Genomic DNA, 21004 nt, shown 5'->3' with positions numbered 1-21004 from the left:
ACTTCACTGCGAGCCCTGAAGAAAGGTGGCTGACCCCAACTGCTGGATGACCTCTGAACTTCGCTGAGTGATTCAGCAGGCCAGAGGGCTCCTAACATCACATTTTATGTGAAGTATCTTGTACAAAGCAGGTATAATAGAGACCCCTAGATGGAAACCCAATATTTCTGACGTCTTGAGGACTAGAAGTTGGGATGCAGTGCTATTTTAAAGATGCTAAAGGTTTGTGGCATCACAGTGATCAGAGAAGCCACTCCTATTTGCAGTCTTTGAATTAGACAAAAGGAAGAGCCGAAAGTGTTCTGTCTTAGGCTGAGTTCCTCTAGAAGCCAACTCTGAGACAAGGATTTGAATACAAGTAACTTATTTAAGAGGAGATCTCAGGAGGCACCAGTTCAAGAGTGGGGAAATGAGACAGGGAATTGAAGGGACATTCATGAGCAGATCACCACTGTGGGCAGGTGGGGCCTCTGTGTTGCCCTCCCCAAGGGACAAGGGACTGGGGTACTTATTCACCAACTTGAGTTTGTTACTGTTGGAGAGCTGCTTCTGAAGACACAAACTACCCAACACTCTTGGCCAGGCCCTAAGGTGAGCTGAGCCCACTCCCAGGGGCAGAGAAAACTTTCAGCCGGAGAGCTGCAGGTGTGAACACTATGCACTGAAGAAATGTGGGCAGGTCATCAGCCCAATGAGAGAACACCTCTCTCCAGACTTTTTCTGTCGAGAAAATAAACTGACCTGCTCAAGCTGCCATCAGTCAGATCGAATGTTCCTTGCAGCCGAAAGCATTCCACACCGATCGGTGAAGAACAAGGGGAAGATGGAGAGGAGACTGAAGCAACAATCTACAGCAAGGAGAGGTGGAGATGACCAGAGTTCAAGGACACTGTATTTGGATTTCTAGAAAGCACTGTGGAGGGGAGGCAACCTGATTTCCAGCTGCCTTGTAAGATGGGAATTAGACCATATGGATGGGTTCTTAAAGGGAGGAATGGCTCCCTCTGAAGGGTGAAGAACTTGAAAACAGTTAAGTTTGATAGGGAGAGAAGGAGAGAAAGAGTCAGAGACCTGGAGATAGACAGATTGGAAGAGTGGAGAGGTGTGGAGGTGGGGGAGATGGAGGTGGAGAACTCGAGAAACGTGAAAACACAGGCACTAAAATGTTAACAGTGATCATCATAAGCAGTGAGACTAAAGAAGTAGGTGTTCTCGCTTTCACATGCACATTCCAAGATCTCTTCACTAAATGTGTATTCCTTTTGTGATAGAAAAAGAACCGAGAAAAATTAAAATGTCCCGCCCCCAATGCTAGCACTTAGAACTCCAACTGGAGAGAACACCCGCTCTGGATTTCTTCTATCTTTACTTCTTCCATGTTTCTGGAAGTGTCTTAAATACAGTTTCCATCCTTCTCACCCTCCTCGCTTTTTCTCTTTTTTGAGAAGACCTGGGTCAGAGCTGGCTCAGTGCTAAGCCGGAACTGAGGCTGACAGCGGGTGGGTTAAAGGGATTCTAAGGAGAGGATTAGAAGCTGCTTTGCAAGGAGAGTTGGACTAACTTTTTCTTCCCGGCTCTATTTCTGCAAGAACTGGCTTGTCCTAGAGTAGTGTAGGAGGACAGTGGGGAGGGAACTCGGCTCTGTTTAGGGAGGTGATAACGTTGGGTTTAGATGATTCATTCTTTCACATATTCATTCAATAAGCATTCAGGGAGCGCCTCCTCTTGCCCAGGTCCTGAGCTACCCTGGAGATGTGCCAGGACGACTACTACACAGTCCGTGCCTTTGAGGGGCTTCTAGTCAGCTGAGGGAGACACACAGGTGACCTGATGGGACCAATACCGAATGATCGATCCATGCCAAAATGAAAGTTCGCACAAAGGCTGAAATTCTGCTCTCAGCCCATCCAGATACAGATCTCCCTCCTGAAATGAAGAAGGAAGGAGTGACAGGGAGGTTCTTATTGAGGACAGTGGTGACCAGTGACTTAGGCGGTTTCCAGGAGATCTTGACTTCCGGCACAACTGGAGCTCCGAAGACCCACAGGGCTGCAGGCAAGTAGAGAAAGAAGACAAACGCAGGGGATCAGTGAGCATGTTTTGGGCTGCGAGTCCCAAAAAAGCCAATCCAAAGTGGCTTTAACAACAAAACCATTTATGTCTTTACAAAGAAGTCTAGATCTAGGCGGTTCCAGGGACAGTTTAACAACCCAATGATGTTGCCAAGGACTCAGGTGCCATCCATCTCTCTGCCCCTCCAGCCTTAGCCCCGCAAAGGAAAGGCACACTTCCTCTCATGTGTGGCTCTTTCCCAGAAGCTCCTGGGCAGACTTTGCCTCACATCCCGATGGCTGGGACAGTCATATGTCCATGCTCTCATGGTAAAGGTGGCTTCTACAAGGAACATCTCACTTTTTCAGCCTCTGTTCTAACAGGTGGGCTCTGTCAGCCAAGAAGAAAGGGAAAGGCAATGATGAGTAGACAGACAACCAAAAGTGTCTTCCTCAGAAGGGAATTAACATCAGCTGGGCACTGTTTCCAAATTTCCAGAAGGACCCCATGACAATAAGAAGACCACATTTTTTATCAGGTTCTTTCTGCAGGATATTACTCAGAATCAACGGCAGGATGTTTACATGTCCCACGGACCGTCCTTGGGGCTGCTGGCAACCACGGTGAGCCATCTCTCTCAGGATTTCCACTGCCCTCCGCGGCCAGTTTTTAACTGCCTGCACCAGGATGCCGCTCCTGTCCCCAACACCATCTTGACCTGGTGGCAGTAGCCAGCCTTCTTCCTCAACAGTCCCCAAGATCATGGCTGAGTTCCCTGGAATATAGGTTCAGTTATCGTAACTAAGACCATCACTAACATCGGCTTCAACAAAGTTCATTTCTAACAATCAGAATGATGCCTGTAAGCAACCGAGATGACCGGATTCATGCGTATCAGCTGAAGAGCGGCCCTTTTTTATGTCACTGCCATGTAACAATCTGTGTGTGATCAGTTTGGGGAGGACGGGGCAGCTCCTCGGAGTCAGGGTCCTAGGATCCCTCTATCTTGTTCTCTTGTTTCCCCTGCACTGTCACCCTTGAATGCACAGTTCAAGTTGGAGCTCACTGTGTCCACATGGCAGGCAGCAGGATGGAGGAAAATGTGAAAGAAAGAACTTCCCCAGCACCCCTGTGACTTAAAAGTAGAGCACATCTCTTCCATCCTCCTCTTATTGGCCAGCATGTAGTCACATGGCATGTCTAGAAAGAAATGTAGTCTTTTGCTGGGCAGCCATTTCCCTGGTTGCAATCCTATTTCCATGAAAAAAGGAGGAGATTTGATGTTGGTGACAGTTAATATCTGACCCCAAAGCTAAGACAAGTCCATAGCAGGGGACGAAATTTTACTGAAGCCTTGGTGATAACAGGGGGACTTACAATGCAGAAAAGGAACACGCAAAATGAATTTGTAAACAAATAGCTCCCTGGGCCCATGTATGTGGATAATTATTTCTCTCATGCTGGTCTTTACCCTCCTTTCCCTCCAGCCTGCCACTGTGTTGTGGGAACCAGCCTCCCTCTCATGGAGGGAGGCTTCCTGGCCTTTTGTCTCTAGAATTTAGAACCCTCCTCTTCTTTACCTACACCAGATATGGGCAGCGGGGGTGCCCCATCCACTGTGCGGCCCCCACAGCCCAGGTGAGGCCAGCATCAGAGTCGTAAGCACATTCCCTCTAGTCTGGGTCCCTCTGTTTTTGGTCAGTCCCAAGTGTGGGTCCACTCCACATGTTTGTCTCCAGCACAAGGAGAAGAAAAGTTGGGGCCAGGCGCTCCCTCTCTGCACAGCCGGGTCTCAGATGACTAGCTATTTCCATCTTCAAATACAAAAACTACTACAGCAGATACTGATGAAAAAGACACATGTCTCTCCCAAGGATTCCCGGAACATTTCTATCTAAATGTAAGCTTAGAACGTAATTCCTTTGCTTGAAAAGGCTGCTCTCTTTAAACCCACTCGACTCATTATGCCAATGCTGCTGTGTGACAGTGGGTGCGTTACATAACCACTCTGTTTCCTCATCTTGAAATGAGGTTAATGACAGCCCCACTCACAGGTTTGTTGGAAAGATCTAGAGAGATGATGGAGGTAAAATGCTAGCTTAGCACAGAGCCTGGCCCATAGTTAACGCCCAATACAGGTAGCTGTTCTAATTCCTGTTACTAAACGATAGCATACAGTCCAATATAGGGAATCTGTATCTGCACTATGTCAGTGTTTTAGGACTTCCCCCAAGAGCAGTGGTTTCTCCCAGAATAAAGGGGAGAGACCATTTCCATTTTCAAAGACAGAAACAGCTTCTAGCCCACTTCAAGAATTCGAAAATTGAGATCTCACCTCTAGGATTAGCTACCTAATTTGCAAGGCCCTGTTCAAAAATGAATACACAGGGCCCCTTGTTCAAAAATTACTGAGAAGCTCAAAAGCTTCAGAAGGATGTGCACAGATCATCCATGTGTCCGAAAAGCAGGCCTTGCTCACCTCCACCAGCAGGACAAAAATTAGAGATGGTAGACAGCAGGTTACAACATATACTATGGAAATGTCTGGAAGTCCATGGCAGCCTGCTTTTCCCACTCAGCGACCCACACAGTCAGAATGACAACAGCCATGGCTATTAATTCCTTGCAGGGAACTGGCAATTGGGCTGGACACCTTTTCGTCTGACCATCACATCCCTGCTTTGATGGAAGAAGATTGAAAGTTGAGGATTGCGGAGGGTGGGGGACTTGTGCAAGGGCACATGCATGCCCAAGTCAGCTGGATTCCAGAACCTCTACCCAGAATCACTGTGTGTGCCCTGTGTCCCCAACCTCCAACCTTCTAAACTGGAGGGTAGGGGAAGTTGCAGTGGCCTCTGGAAACCCTCCCAGGCTTCTCCTCTGCTGAAAGCATGGGGCCTGGTCTAGTTTCCATCCTTGGGTCTAACTTCCCTCCTGGAACCTTCCCCCGTGCCGCTGACCCTCCTTTCTCGAAACACACGTGATTCCCCTAGTTCCCCCTGAGTGCCTCTTCCTCCCCCCGACACGCAGTCACCCTTCAGGGCAGACGGCTCCTGGCTAGATTTACGTATTTATTTCTGTTTTTATTTTTAATGACTTGGAGTAATCTAAAATATTTTCTGGGGGTGGAGGGGTGGGGGGAGTCCAGGAAGGAGGTGAGTGAGGAGCTTCTGGACTGCAAACTTCGCTCAGAATTCTGGAATGATGCAGACTTGTATCTATGGGCAGAATGTCAGAACTGAGAGTAGCATCTAGAGCTGAACTGCGTTCAAATCCTGGCTCAATCCTTTCCTAGCAGTATGACCAACAGCAAGTTGCTTAACCTTTCTGTGCCTCATTTCAAATGGCAAAAATAATACAGGCTTTACTGTGTTATTGTAAGTGACAATTATTATCACTGTTATGATCTTTTCATGGTGATTATTTGTATAGTGCTCATGGGAGTTCTTGGAGAGACCATATAGAATCATGACTGAGAATACAGGTGCTGAAACCAGACTACCTATATTGAAATCCAACTTTGCTACTTATAGCTGTGTGACCTTGGTTAAGAAGCTGACCTCTCTGGGCCTCAGTCTTGTCATTTGCCAATATTTCTCTTGGACAGAGAGATTGGCGTAGAGATGTGAGACTCAGTTGGCCAATGGGATTTTCAAGGCCAGGACTTGTGCTGAGACCACCAGGGAAAAGAAGCACTCTTTCCTTTAGGGTTGCTGGGCTGGCAGGATGTGAGCCTGGAGTGGCTGGGGCCATCCTGGTGACCTCAGGGGGAAAGCCTACACGAGTCTGAATCTAACACAGGGGCAGAAGATAACAGAGCTGGAGAGAGTCATGACAGGATTGTTTGAGCTCCTGGATGCAGCTGTGCCTGAAGCAAGCCCTTTTGGACTTCCCAGTTTCATGAGCCAGTAAGTTCCCCATTTTGTGAAAGCCACTTTCGGTTGGGTTTTTTCTCACTGGAAAGCATCCAGCCTGACACCAGGGGGTGAAGCAATTTCCCCAAGGCCTGAAAGCAAGTAAGTAGCAGATGCAAGATTGAAAAGCTTCCCATCCACTGTGCCCAAGCCAGCATTCTGTACTGGGTATTCAGTGATTTTACCTCTTTGTGCTCTCTGAACAGCCATTTCCTCCTCTGTGAAATGGGATCATGCGAGGCTTGCGGGGCTGTTGGGAAGTATAAAGTGCAGGACCCCAGTGCAGTCTGTGGCCGGAGACTGAAACACTATGCATTCAGTCTACAGCGCTGTGGGCCTTGACTTTGTCCACAGTTAGTTATTCCATCTCAGGGAGCTCTTTGGCTGACCCCAAATCAGCAAGCCATCCAGTCAAGGTGCCAGACTATGTTAGGAGAGCACGTGGGATTCTCAGACGACAGGGCCACTTCCTTTCCTGGCCATGTGTCCTCACTGGTGGACAAAGGGAGCTGGATGACCCTGAGCTCTGGGTCTGGGGGTTAGTAAGAAGCCCTGTCATTTTGGTTTCTGGAACCTTCCAAGGACTCCTGTGCTCATGTGGGAATCACCTGTCGCTCAAGGAAGACAGCGTTGAACCAAATCCACTTAGTCTCTTTTCTTTTATGGTGTTTGTATTTGTGGTGGAGATGGATGATAGACACATAAAACAAATATAGAACATAACACCACGTGTTAACAGATGGGAGAAAATAAGTCCTTAAATGCCTGGTAAAGGCTAAGAGGGAAAAGGGATAGAGTGATGCGATTCCATTTATTAGAAGGCATCAGAGAGAGCCTCTCCGAGGAAGTGACATTTCATCAGAGACCAATTTGGTCTCACTCTGGATCCCAAGCTCTTACCTTGGGCTATCTCCCAGGAAAACGACCAGGACAGATTTTTACCAGGAAACTAGCTGACACAGCTAAGTTAGGAGCAGATGATCTGTTGGAGGCTTGGTAAACAGCCATCCTTCTCCACTGACAGCTCTTTAGGACTTTTTAAAAAGTTTAATGGGTCACTGATTTCCTTCATTAGCTAAATCCACGAGGGAAAGGCCCAGTAAACTGCATGAGCCCATTCCTCAGGCATGCCTGCCGGGAAAAGGTTTTAGCTATCATGACATAGGGTCATTTATTTATTTTCTAAACAGTCATCACTAAAAGAGTACCAATCATCACCATCAAATCTCCGAGGGATTGCAGAACTTGGCTGGTTCTCCGTCAGGCCTTGGCAGGAACTGGCAGAGCTGTACAGATGAAAAGCAAGCTGCAGAGAGCCACGGAAGGCCTTGGGTCCCCCCTCCCGACCTAGTATCAGATGCTTGGGACACAGACAGGAAATCAAGGTCCCTGCCCCCATAGAACATTATAGTGGAGGGCAGGAGAGGGAAGCAAGTCAACAAATAAACAAACAGGGGAATTTTAGACAGAGGTGAATGCCATGGTTCACAAAACAAGCTCTGTTCTGAGTTGGAAAGTGGTCAGAAAAGACTTGTCTACAGAGGTGACATTTGACCTGAGACCTGAAGGGTGAGATCTGCAAGAAGTGTGGTCCAGGCAGAAGTTACAGCTGGTGCAAAGGTCCTGAGGTGGAAACTAGTTAGCTGTAATAAGAACTGGTCTGGAGTGGAGTACAAGAAGAGGGAAGAGGCTGGGGAGGTGGGCAGGAGCCAGGTCGCCTGGATCTTGTGGGCCAGGGTTAGGATTTATTTAGGTTTCATTCCAAGAAGGATGGGAAACTATGGGAGGATTTTATGTATTAGAGTTTCATGATCCAAATATTAAAAATTCTACTGCTGTATGAAGAATGGATATAATGGGATTAGCAGATAACTGAAATTAGGGATTTCATTCAGGATCGATGTTTGTGACCAGTTTTACCCTTTACCATGGTAATAGATTGAGTGGGGCCTCCCAAAAGAGTATGTCCAAGTCCTAAACCCCAGAATCTAGAATATGATCTTTTTCAGAAAAGGGGGCTTGGCAGATACAATTAATTTAAGGATCTCAAAATGAGATCGTCTTGGATTATCTGGGATCGCCAAATCATTCTGGATTAGGATAGGTCCTAAATCCAGTGACAGGCATCCTTTTAGGAGTGAGGCAGAGGGAGATTAGACAGAGGAAGAGAAGGTACAGAGAAGAAAACCAGGTAATGAGCAGGATATCCTTGCAACGGTGCTCAATAAGACAGAGACCGGAATGATATGCCACAAGCCATGGAATGATTGCAGCCACCAAGAGTTGCAAGAGGCAAGGAAGATTCTCCCCTAGAGCCGTCAGAAGGAACACAGCTCTGCTTCAGGCACCTCGATTCCAGACTTCTGGCCTCCACAACTGTGTGAACGTACATTTCTGTTGTTATAACCCTCCACATTGGTGAACATTTGTTACGGCAGCTCTAGGATATTAATACAGCCATGAAAGAGCCCAAACTCGGACCCCGCATTAGCCGCCCTCTCACCGGCCCCAGGAACCTGTGCCTAGCTTTGGAGCCACTCTGAGGCCATTCCAGTCACCAAGTGGCACTCCCTGCAGGCATGGGGGCCACCTAAGCTCCAGATAGGTACTTGATTTGTTTACTTACTTAGCTCAGTTCAGGAGGACAGGAATGAACCAGCCCTGGTCTCTGTTCCTCCAAGGAGCTCTCAGTTCTGTGAGCTCCACACAAACCACACTCAAAGAAATAAGGGCAGGAAGAGAGCAGGCGGCTGGAGAGTCACCTAAATGGCTAAGATTTAAATTAGGTAGCTTCCAAGTGTAGGGGTTTCCAAAATTTTCACCAGAATGGGCATCTTTGGTTAATTTCCCCCCACGGAATACTGAGTTTCTAAAAACATTGGGTAGGATGCTTGGGTGGCTCAGTCGGTTAAGCGTCTGTGTTTGGCTGAGGTCATGACCCCAGGGTGCTAGGATGGAGTCCTGCATCGGGCTCCCTGGTCAGCAGGGAACCTGCTTCTCCCTCTGCCTGCCGTTCCCCCTGCTTGTGTTCTCTCTCTCTCTCTCTCTCTGATAAATAAATAAAATCTTAAAAAATAAAGACATTGGCTATCAAACCAATTGCATTTATTCAATAATCACTCATTTACCTCCCTATTTGCTATTATTTGAAAGTATATAATAATGTGGGCTAATTATGCGCTGATCCATCACTATACTAAAAGCAAGATCTATAGCAATATATATAATCATTCAATCTTCACACACCTCTATGAGGTGGGTACTTTTACGGTCCTCATTTTACAAAGGAGAGAACAAAAGCAGAGAGAGTTTAGATAACTTGCTCAAAGTTGCGAGTTAACATTTAGTAGAGCTGGAATTTGGACCTCGGCAGCCCAGCTCTTTGAGCAAGCACTCCCCTGCAGACTTGGTGAGAATCTTGGCTTCTGTGCCAATGTGCAATGCTACTGAGGACAAGTGATTTTGCTTCTCTGTGCCTCGGTTTCCTCATTTATAAAATGGGAATAATAATAGTGCTTACACTGTAGGGTTGTTGTAGAAATTAAATGAGAACGTGTACTTGGAATGCCAGGCACAGTGCCTGTCACAAGCCGTCAAGGGATGATCTGGGATTCAACCAGTGCCATCAGGCAGCTTCTCTGGCCAGGCTGGAGATGGGAACAATGAAAAAGAGTTGTCTAGGTCCTCTGACCCCATGGAGCTCACAATCTCTATATAATGTGCCAGGCCCAGAAATGGGTGGCTTACGGTAGGACCCACAGAGGAAGGCAACCTGACCAGCCTTTCTCACATGTGCTTGAAGGACCACAGGTATAACAGCTGGAGTTGCTGGTGAAAAATACAGATTCCTGGTATCTGAATCCTTTTAAGGTGCTTCTAGAAATCTGCATTATTTAATACATGAATGTACCGCATAATTTGTGTTCCACTGAGTCCAGTCTGAGCAGGATTTCCTTGCTACTTTGAGAAATATTGAAAATCATTCCAAGACCCCAATCCATTCATTCTTGCAGTGCCCAGGATAGGAGACCTCAAACAGAAATCTTCCGTCTCAGACAAGGACAGTACCCTCGAAAAAGAAAAAGGGGCGGACATTTGGCCCGAGAAGGCATGTAGCCCTCGGCCCATACTCCAGCTTGCTAGCACTGAGGCCAGGTCCTTGGCGCTGCAGGACGGATCCACCGCTACTTCAAGATCATTCTGTAACTCAACTGGCTGTGTTGAGGCTTGAACCCAAGACCCACCGCACCTTGCAAACCCACGCTCCGTGGGCGGGGCTCCCAAGGTCGCCCAGGCAACTGGCGTGGGCGATGCCCAAGCCCCCAGCCCCGCGTGGGGAGGAGAGAACGCACGCCGCTTGTCGTCTCGCGGGGCTGAGGCCACTTCCCCCAGCACCTCCCCCCGGCTCCGCCCCGTGGAAGTTCTTGCCGACATTTTCGAATGTTGATTGGTTCTCTCACGCGGGGGGCGGAGCCTGAGGCAGCGCGGTGCGTACTTCCGGCTGCCGGGTTGACATGAAGAAGCAGCGGCGGCTAGGGCGGCAGTAGCGGCGGGAGTCGAGGCTTGCAGCGGTGCTGAAGAGTCGAGAGCGCGGCGCGGCCTAGAGCGGCAGGCAGTGCACTGGGCCCAGGAGGAGGCGCAGCAGCCGCCCTGGGCCGTCATGGAGATGGAAAAGGAGTTCGAGCAGATCGACAAGGCCGGGAGCTGGGCGGCCATTTACCAGGTGGGGTAGCGCCCCGGATCGCGGCAGGCCCCTCGCTTAGGCCGTGTGAACCTTCCCCTCAGACCCCCAGGCCCGGCCCTCCCTCTGGGTCTCGCCCTCCGCCTCGGCCCTGCTGCGTGAGGATTCGATCCGACGGCGGCTGAGGCGGGCCTCCTCTGTCTTTGTCCCCCGGGTGGGCCTGCGTCTCTCCGGGGCCTCTCAAACCCCTTTGATCCCCCACCCACCTTATATCCTCAAGGCCGGAGGCCGCCCGTCGGGGCTCTCTGCGCTAATCCCTCGCACCCTGACCCCGCCCCCCTGCTTATCCACTCTTTGTCCCCTGGGGTTGATGGAACACCCCCACTACTTCCTTTTCTAGACTGGACCACCTCAGACTCTCTTCCTTTGTCTCCCTGGGGGGAAAGAGTTACTCCCCCCTCCCTCCTTCACATTTCCTTTCCCCTCGTCTCAGTGTGTGTCAAGTCCCAAGGATGACAGTCCTCTCCCCCCTTCCTGTTCATTCATTTAGTGAACATGAATCGGCCTGCCTATTCCGTGCTGGGCATGGCGCTGGAAGTAGTGTTTGCAGAACAAGACAGACAAGACCCTGTGTCTCGCGGAGCTCGGAGTGGAATAGGACAGTCAAACACATGAGCAAATCATTTCAGATTGTGACAGATGCGGTGAGGAAAACAAAACACCATAACGGGGTAGAGTCACTGCCTGGAAGGTGGACCACCTCAAGGGGGGCCAGGGAGGATCTGTCAGAGGAAGAGACTTCTGCTCTGTGTGCTGAATGGGGAGCAGGGGCGAGCCCTGAGATGATCTGACCAAAGTGCTTTTTAGCCAGAAGACCTGCAAAACTGACTCCTCTGGGGCCAAAATATTACCCTTCCGGGCAGGAAACCGGGAAGGTTAACTTTTTTTTTTTTGCCCTCTCTAAAACAGCTTCTCTCCCCAGTGAGCATCTTACCCTTTTTGTCCTGGCTGAGATAATCGAGTCCTCCCAGTCTTCCTCTCCTTGTGGGTTAGGTGGTTCATAAATAAAAAAAAGTTAGGAAGGTAGGGTTTCTCACCAGTCTGCAGCATCAGATTAACAACACGAGAAGGTCTGCTTTCATAAGGAGCTAAATCCTCTAAAGAAAATATGAGCTCCTGATTAAATGTCATTGCGGGGGTTGTGAGGATTAACCAAAACCACACTCAGTATTTTAAATAGGCAATGGACAGAATAGGGAGATTTTTGTTACTTGTGTGAAGGGAGAATGCATTTTATTCTGTTTTCAGCTTATAGGCTCAAAAGGCAAATTGTGAGATCCATCAGCTGGTAGTATTAAAATCTATTTTGAGCTCCACTTGAAAAGGAAAAAAGCTTTAAGCAGTTCTTTGGTATGCTTGACTAACAAAAGCCTTTTTTTGGCAGGCCTGGCTTCATGTGGATTTGCATCAAGCTTATTTGACAGGATTCTTACTAGGACTGTAATGGATATTCACTTCTAATAGACTAGTATTTTTAACCACTGTAATCTGTATAACTGTGCTGAATCAATATATGAAATTTGTATTGTCTCATCTCTGAGTTAATTGAATGAATTCCACTAGTAACTTTAAGATTGTGCAGACAGATTTTCTACATCAGATCTAATGCAGTAGAGTCTCAAGTGGCTTTAAATGAAAAAACTGTTGGTTTGAAGTATTGATTAGAATATATCTCATCACAAGTGGAGATGGCCTCTAGGAAGCATTGGGGGAAATCTTTGGTACTGAAACTAAGTTGGCAACAACAAATTCATATTATAAAAAGTTCTTGGGCAGAAAAAAAACAGTTCTTGGTTGAATTTTATTTCTTACTGTTTTAGGGCAGAGTGGGAAACCTATCATCTAGGCATTGTTAAAACCGTGTTATGCACGCCCCCAGCATGAAGCATGTTGGTTCTCAGTTAATTTCCCTCACCATTCTTATGTGTGGCTACCACATTGGAATGCCAGGAGTTAGCCACACCGCTGTGTGTCGAGATTTTCCCAGCTTCTTGGTGGATTGCATGTTCCTGGAGGTGGTTCCTTTTTATTTTAGAGAATTGTCCACTATAGGCTTTCTCACCTATACCATACAGATATTTTTCTTTTCTAAAATTGAAATCAGAATCTCCTTTCCTTTTTGAGTTTAACAGTGGCTCTTTATTGGGCAACCGTGGCATTTTTAAAAACGTAGAGTTCAAACGACCTTGAGTCTAAAGTGGCAAATTTCCCAAAGTGTGTCTCAATTTCCCAAAACCATTATTTTTCAAGAATTCAAAGAAATGTGTTCATCACTGGTAGGAAATGGAAGTAAAAAAATTAATATTTTATAGCATGTCACAGTGAGGGCAGCCCTCTACAAAGTCATTTTGAGCTTGTGTAGTCTGTTATGATTTTAAAAATAATAGGTAATTTTGGCTTACAACTTTGTAAGTGAGACTGTGCGGTTATTTCTCACTATACTTCTTTCCTAACTAAAACAGAAAGATGCAAAAGCTTGGAAACAATTGGGAGAAGAACAAAGGGTGAATTAGGCTTGAATGCCGAGGAATTGGTGGCTTAGGAAACAAACGTTTCAGGCAAAGATTCTGTGCTAGCCTAACTTGAGAAAGTGAGCATAACTGTGTTTTTAATTATTAAGCGCATAGATACTAATCAGCATTTAGATATATAAAAAGTCAGCTGTGCTAGCATATGTAGATGGCTTTAAAAGTTGTTTTCTGTCATTTAAGCGATTGTGTGCCTGTTTTGAAAAGTGGAAGTCGTACTTAGTGAGCCTGGAGTTTGAGTTGGTCTGGCTGTCCAGAAGAGGGGAGAGATGGCAGACACGGGAAAGGGATTGGTTTTCCAGAGCCGGAATGAGAGAGGAGAGGGCTGGAATGAATGAAAATAGCTAATGAGCTGCCCTCCGTTTGTAGTTTAAGGTTTGGGTCAGGTGTTTTGCTGTTTGTCTCATCTCCAGTTCTTCAGTTCTCTGACTCTGTTCACTATTTTTCAGTGTGAATGATGTGATTGTAAACAATCACAATTGCAACAATAGCTCGTGACTTGAAGTCAAGATTTATTCCATGTTAGAGGCAGGCTTTGTAAAGTGGGCTGCTCTTCCAATTGACATTTGCTTTTATAGCTGCTTTCATTATGAAATACGATCAAATGCCTGACTAGGTTAAACCATGCTGTAACAGTAGTTCACTCAAATTCCTTGCTGCTGTGTACAGCTTACATTGTTACAGTCCAAGAAGGTGAATGTTAAAATTTCATTGTAATTTTTAGATCAGTACCGCTCTCTTCAGAGAGAAACTATTTTGTGCAGAGGAGAAAGATCTATACACTATGACTCACTTCACTAAAAAAAAAAAAAAAAAGACAAACGGAAATGACATGGAGAGATTGGGAAGTTCTAGTCATCTTGAGTGACCCATTAGATCTAAATGTTCTTGTGTAGCCCTGGTTTGAGTGGACTAAATTTAGGTGTCTGACCACCACTTTGGAAATGGTGGGAAGACCTTGTAACTGGACTCAAGGTAACTGGGAGCACTGGTAGAAACAGTGGAGGGCACTTCTTGCTATTAGTATTTCTTTGGCATCGCTGGCATATCTATAGGTACACTTTGGTACTTTTGGAAGCAGGTAAACTGTATCAGATGGCTCTGAAAAGTCAGCCCGGGGATCATGGCGATGCTGACGACTGTCAGTTGCTGGTGATCTGCTCTTGGGCTCCACAGCGTCCTCACTGCATTTGCTTTTTAGCATGAATGGCTCCCCTAACTGCCATACCTGGTACTGAATAATGTAATTGAGTGCATACTGAATTTCACGATAGAAATACATTTAAAAATGCCCCTGTAAGGGTTTTTCAGACTATCAACTGCTGAGATAATTGTGCCTTTTCTTTTTCTCCCCTGCCCCCCTTTTTGAATTGTCAGTTTTCTGATTTCTATATTGCAGAATGCTTTGGGCAGTTTTTGTCCTACGCCGTGGTTTTCTAAAGCAGGTACTTTCTTCTAAACCTTCCTGCCAGCAACAGATGCAAGCTGCTATCCCTCCCTAGTGTTGACGTGAATTTGTTCATTCTTGTTACTTTGTCAGTTTGTTCATTTGTTGCTTAATTGTCACCAGACAATACTGACAAATAGGCTGGGCATGTTTCTTCCTACTGCCCATGTTCTGGGGGGAGATGGGGAGTCTAGCTAGATCATTGTTTCCAAGACAGTGTAGTTTGGTACCAGTCATTTCATGTACATGTTTTGAATATCCGTGAACGCTGAGGATAGTCCTTGATTCCCTCTACCACATCTCATTGATTGGCCACCATGGCATCCTTTCTTTCACCCCAGGGGTCTAGGTTCTCAAATTTTGCCTGTGAGACACTTGTCATTTTTAGTTTCACACCACAGAAATGAGAGCAGCTGGTAACGAATTAATACGGTCCCTTCACGGTCTCTTCACATCTTCCCCCACCCACCCTGTATATTCTTGACGTTATCCCTAGAATAACTGTGTTAAGAACAGACCTGATCCTGTCACTTGGTCGAACTACTTCTAGTGCTTTCGAAATACCTGTAAGGTCCAAACTCCTTCATGTGGCAGCCAAGCTGCAGCCACCCCTCCCATGCACATTCTATTCTAGCCGCACTAGAAGGTGCAGCGTCCTCCAAACTAACTCATCTGTAGCTTTCACTCTTCTGTGTCTTGGCTTAACACTCTGTCCAGGCTGCCTTTCCCACGGTCTGGCTCGTTTCTCCCAGCTCAAATGTGCGCCTCCTCGCTTTGGATTTTGCTCTCTCCCCTGCGTATGTGTTTCCAGACAGCTTTATACCTATCTCATCTAAAACCCTGCTCTTAAAGGCACTGTTTCTACCAGGGCCTGTGTCCTCTTGAGTCCAAGCTGTTGAGATCAGCTTTTCCTTCTCTCGTTCATCTTGGTGTCCTCTGCACCAGGCACAAAGTGCCTAAGAAATGTTGGGATTAAATTGGCTGGCAGCACTCTGCCAGGCTCTGGCAGTATAAAGACAAACAAGACCTGTTTCCCAGCTCCCATTCTAGGTGGGGAAGGAATGGTAGAAACAATTAGATTAGCCTGCATTAGTACTGGTAGCAGAGGTCACTCTTGGAGAAAATCACCACCTTTTAAGGTATGGCCTACTGAGGCAGTTTCATACTGCCTGCCGTGGTGGCTTGGAAGAAAGGATTGAATTCTTACCTAGTGGAAGCTGATACCACCAGTTTGTTTTATAGGAACTTTACATTTAATAACAAATTTGTACTTGGACTAAGGCGAACTTCATAGGAGAATTGGAGGTGCTCTCTCTAAGAATTACTCAGTCCTTATCCCTCTTGACTTGCTCTCACGTGCCTTCTAGAAGGGCTTTGCATGTGGTTGTTTTGTGAAATATTTTTGATTATGGAATATAAAATATGGTTCTCCATAAAGTAACAACCCTTACAGAGTGTGATTTTTTTTTTCCCCCTAAGTATAAATGGTAAAGGCAGATGTTTTTTGGTCTTTGATCAGACCACCCTTCCAGCCAGGGGAGTAGTTGAATCTTTCGCTTTTTTTTTTTTTTTGGTCCCAGCTCTGTCACTAACCACGCTAACTGGGCCCCCTCCTTTCTTCTTCAGTCCCTTCCTTGGTAAAAATGATCCTGGTCTAACTGATCACAGAGTTCACATCAAGGAATAAAGAGTCTTTAATGTACTCACACAGAGAATTGAATGTTCCTGAAGTCACCCTTGTAAACACTGCAGTGGTTACTCAGTTTTGTAAGGTGTGGGTGTTGGTGAGTACAGTTAGGCTTAAAAATGTGTATGAGTTTTGTGAGTATAGTTAACGACTCAAAAGAATTGAGTCTCTTCCGCCCACCCCAAGAAGTACCAAACATTTGTAATAAGTGGGGTTCATTTGATTTAGTCATGTGGGAAAATGAGTAGCACTGACATATGCAATGTGCTTGCAGTTTTTCTCTAAGTAGCAATTGGGTGGTTTTTCCCGTAAAAGATAGAGGAACTGATTCTTGAGAATTTACGAAAGATTCAACCCCAGCTAGGTACCCAAGAGTAGCTGCCCTTTATGATGTAATTTTAGAAAGAAACCTACATCTGGTCTAAACTTCATTTGAATAGTGTGATCGTTTACACAGCTGCCATGTTTGAGAAGAAAGTACCCAATTCTCCAGCGCTTTAGAAATAGTCCTTGGTAGGAGTGGACTTTACAGTTCACTCGCTGCTGCCCTTTCAGCTAGGCAGCCTGACATAATCATGAGTATCGTACTGACAGTTTATAAATTTTGAATGTCTGAAAACTGGAAACAAGACCATTTCACATGGAAGATTTTTCCCCCCCTGAAATAAATAGTCAAAGAAAAGTCTAGTCCCCCATATCCATTGATGGGATGGAATGTGATATGGGTCACACTGCAGACAAAGTAACAGCAACTAATAACTGATTTTTTCTTTTAAAAAAAATTGTGACGTGATTGAATTTGCAGTTCTGAATGCTTATGATTCTAGTGAAGCAGTATGTTTTCCACATCGCCCAGGGTAATTAGATCGAACTGGTGCTTCAAGAAGTTACTTTTACCATATGGACTCACAGAGTAAATATGGCTTTATTAGCAAAGAGACACTTGAGGTCTATATTTCCCCTGGAAATAAATGTATATGTATATATATCTTCGTACTCTGAATCTGGTGCAGTGCCAAGAAATTCCGGATCCTAATTGAGGGGTTGCCACTTGCTGAAGGAAATCTTTGGGCCCAGGTAGGCTTGTGTCCTGGGCTCCTTCTCTTTTACTTGCCGAGGCTTCTTCCCAAAGACTGAGTGGGGCATGTTTTCTTTTACAGACGAAGGAAAAAAAAACCTCGGCTGTGTTTGTGGCTTTTGTGGGCAAGCGACACCGCTTGCAAAGATAAGATGAGCATAGCAAAACTAGGTTTCCAAAATTGTGCTTTTTTAAATGTATTAGTTAGTGATTGGAGAAGGAAAAAGTGTTCCTGATCCGTTATTCTCATAAAATGTTTTTCCCCTGACCTTTTTTCTTACTTAATGGGCTTCTTATTGGTGTATCTCTTCCTTTTGAGGAATCTCGTTTTACAATTGCCACACTAAGTTTCACTGAACGGCTTAGCTAGTTTTTATTCTGATGAGTACTGATTACTCAGAAAATTATACACTATGGCGAATTGCTTACAGGAAAGCGAACATCAAGTAATTATTCCAAATAGTTGGAGTTCTCTTAAGAACAAGAGGTTACTTAAAAATGCCTGTGGATGAAATCACTTCTCAATATAACTTCACTCGAGAGAACAAATAGGCAAGTTGCATTTCACGGAATGTGGTAAAACAGCTTCAAATTCCCTTGATGGTTACACATTTGTCACTGTTATATTTATCTCTTTTAGATTTTGTCCTGCTTCATTATTCAGATAGGGCTTATTACTTTGCTTCTGCACGGGCCAAGGAAAGAAATGCCTTCACTGGGTCATAAATATTTGTGTGGCTCACTTGTGCGAGGAGAGAAGGCGCCTCTAAGAAGATACTTTGTGGTTTTCTTTGGGGGAGGATATTTTGTTTTGTGTGTCTTTGTTGTTGTTTGGCTTTGTTTGTCCTCCGCTTGGGAGTGTATCTTAACAGCATCTTAGAGTTAGGAGAATCTAGGAGCATCCAGGAGCATCGCCATTGTTGTTCTGCATGAACTGGAGACCTGCTCCCTGTTGCGGGGATCTTTGGGGTCATCCTCCTCCGGGATGGGGTGAAGGAGGGGGTGCAGCAGAATGGGGCAAGGTCAGGAAGTTGCATTAAGCCACATGAGGTTTACAGGCCCAAAGCCGCGTTCCCAGAGCAGTCCCCCGTGCACCCGGTGATTTAGCTACAGTAGGGGAGAGCTGATCACGTCTTCTGAACAGTCCTTGAGAAGCCACATCCTTGTGATGCTGGGTTTCAGTGGATCCTTTATGCACCCGTCATGATACCACTTCGGTTGAAGTATACTAAACAGTCCTTCATATCCCACTAACAATTTTTCTCAGCATGCCCTGCAAATATCAGTGTCATGACTGGTATTTGATTTCCTCTGTTCTTGTCGCAGCACCCAGGTCTGCTGCTTTCCCCCTTAGGTTCCTGCCTGGGAGGAAGGATGCTTCTGAGCGTTTGAGTGATGGCAGCCGTTGGCAGGTCCTACCTCACCTTTCCTTAACCACTTGTTTCCATCTTTTGTGAGCTTGTGTTCTCCCCAGAAAACTTACCAAATCATAGTCATCGTGCAGAGAGAATCACTGTAAAAGTTTAACCAACCTAGTCGGGTTCTTTTTGTTGTTGTTTGTTTGCTTTTGTTTTGTTTTGTTTTTTTATGGACGTGTATTTGTCAACAGAGCTTCCTCTTGCAACTTGCTCCATCACTTGATGACAAGAAACTTTTGTGTTTCCCAACAGACTTGGTTTGTTGGAAGATGTTGGTTTTGAAAGTAGGAAATAGGGGCACCGGGGTGGTGGCTCAGTCGGTTAAACCTCTGCCTTTGGCTCAGGTCATGATCCCAGGTTCCTGGGATCGAGCCCCCCATCGGGCTCTCCGCTCAGCAGTGAGCCTGTTTCTCCCTCTCCCTCAGCCTGCCTCTGCCTACTTGTGATCTCTCTCTGTCAAATAAATAAATAAAAATCTTAAAAAAAAAAAAGTAGGAAATAAAAGTTTTTAGGAGACGGAGGCAAACTTCGGTTAGAAGTAGGAATCCGGTGTGTCCCTAGTTCTCAGGGTGAAATGCAGCTGGAGATGGGTGTGGTCCGTCCCCTAGAATTTCCTATCTTCAGTTTGAGGAGGTGGTTACCATTCTAACCACTTAAGAACTGGTTCGTGCTGTTGTATTGACAGGGCAAAACCTATCTCTAATGGTTTCCCTCTTGCTTGTCTTCAAATTAATAAATTGTCACTTTTTGGTAATGTTCACACATCAGGTGTGTTTGGAAGGAAGAAAGGATACAGCTGAAGTTAAAGGTGTAAATTGGCATCACACCCTTAGTTTTGTAAATGCCTTTAATGTTGATTTTTGTAGGTTGATCATAAGGAAGTGATAAGTGTGTTAGGTTATTTGTGGTTTGAGCTAATTTTAGTCTCCTGTTCTCAGCTTGCTTTATATCCTTTGACATTAAAACATGCTTTCTAGAAAGATTTTGAATGTAGGACACAATCTATTCTCCACTGGCCTGCATTTCACAAAATACTTTTTCAGTGCCTTGGAAGTTGGACAGTTTGAAGCATAGTAACATTCTTTTAAAATCATTAATTCCTCTGCTTAGCGACATCTCTCCTTTTCCAGTGGGTGAATTAGATTCTTTCATTGAGGTTTGGAACTCTTGCTCCAAGCTGGTGGCTAAAAGGGCACAGTTGATATTCGAGGATTTTTAAAAGAGCGTGATGGACCCTGAGGTGTACTGCTGAAGTGAGGCTCTGGTTGGCTGTGTGTCGGAAACCTTCCCCACCCTGTGCCCTTGGTGGATAGGGCCATTTGCTCCTAAGGGCTGGGCCTTAAATCTCTCCCCGGCGCTGGTCAGTTTCACATAGGACAGTTGTGTTTCCAGGCTTTAGTCCCAGGCTGCCCAGCTACCACCCTTAACCATCCAGCCTGAACAGACCTCTCCCCAGGGATTTGTGAGGTCATGGAAAAAGACGGCTGGGTCCAGGTTCTCAGTCAGCTTTTGAGTGTTGTGGGACCTTGAAAGAGTTACATGCAGGATGTGTAAAATGTGGAGATTAGACAAGATAGCCTTACAGCATGACTCGAAGCTAACATTCTACAAGTGCACAGTCACATGAGGAGCCAGGAGGATGGGGCAGCTTTTCCGGAAAACGTGGGGCTTCGTGTCCTACTCTTGCTGGACTTGGTAGCTTTATATGTTATGTGATTCCCCCTTACCTAATAGTGAGATGGAGCTTTACATTTCCAAATTAACTCAACTTAAAACTTTAAAAATCGATTATTATGTCCTTAAAAATAATTACATTGCCCAGTGAGGGCCTAAATCCGATTATTTCGTAAAATAACTACGTACCATTGATGAATGTTGTTTCCTTAGAATCTCTTTCCTTAGAAATCCTTCTTATGTCTAAAAAGGATTATTGGGTTTTGTAATTGGACTAATACCTCCTGCTCAAGGGAGAAATGCATGGTCTGACCCATGTTCTACCCTCATTTGTAATAGAACACAGTAAACAGAGAACATTTATCGAATCTGTTCTGTGCTCCAGGCACTGTGCAAAGTGCTTCACATGCCCTGCCATATAGTATGCACTGTAAATTGGCCTTTGATAGCAGGCAGTGTTTTAGA

General features: G+C 45.7%; 1 protein-coding gene across 2 annotated transcripts in view; it reads left to right on the top strand.

The window, feature by feature from the left end:
• The first annotated feature begins 10472 nt into the window (after window positions 1-10472).
• Window positions 10473-21004, top strand: part of PTPN1 (protein tyrosine phosphatase non-receptor type 1) — a 67261-nt gene continuing 56729 nt past the window's right edge. Inside the window, exon 1 of one of the 2 annotated variants that reach the window (XM_080814750.1) lies at window positions 10473-10689. In XM_080814750.1, coding sequence (XP_080670876.1) covers window positions 10627-10689 — 63 coding nt within the window. In that variant the 5' untranslated portion in view covers window positions 10473-10626. The remainder of the gene's footprint in view (window positions 10690-21004) is intronic. The other variant, XM_080814751.1, reaches the window with a different exon arrangement.

The sequence above is a fragment of the Martes martes genome (genome assembly GCF_963455335.1).
Source record: "Martes martes genome assembly, chromosome: 9".
Classification (NCBI taxonomy): Eukaryota; Metazoa; Chordata; class Mammalia; order Carnivora; family Mustelidae; genus Martes; species Martes martes.
Note: the sequence above shows the minus strand (reverse complement) of the source record. Positions and strands in the feature narration are given on the sequence as shown.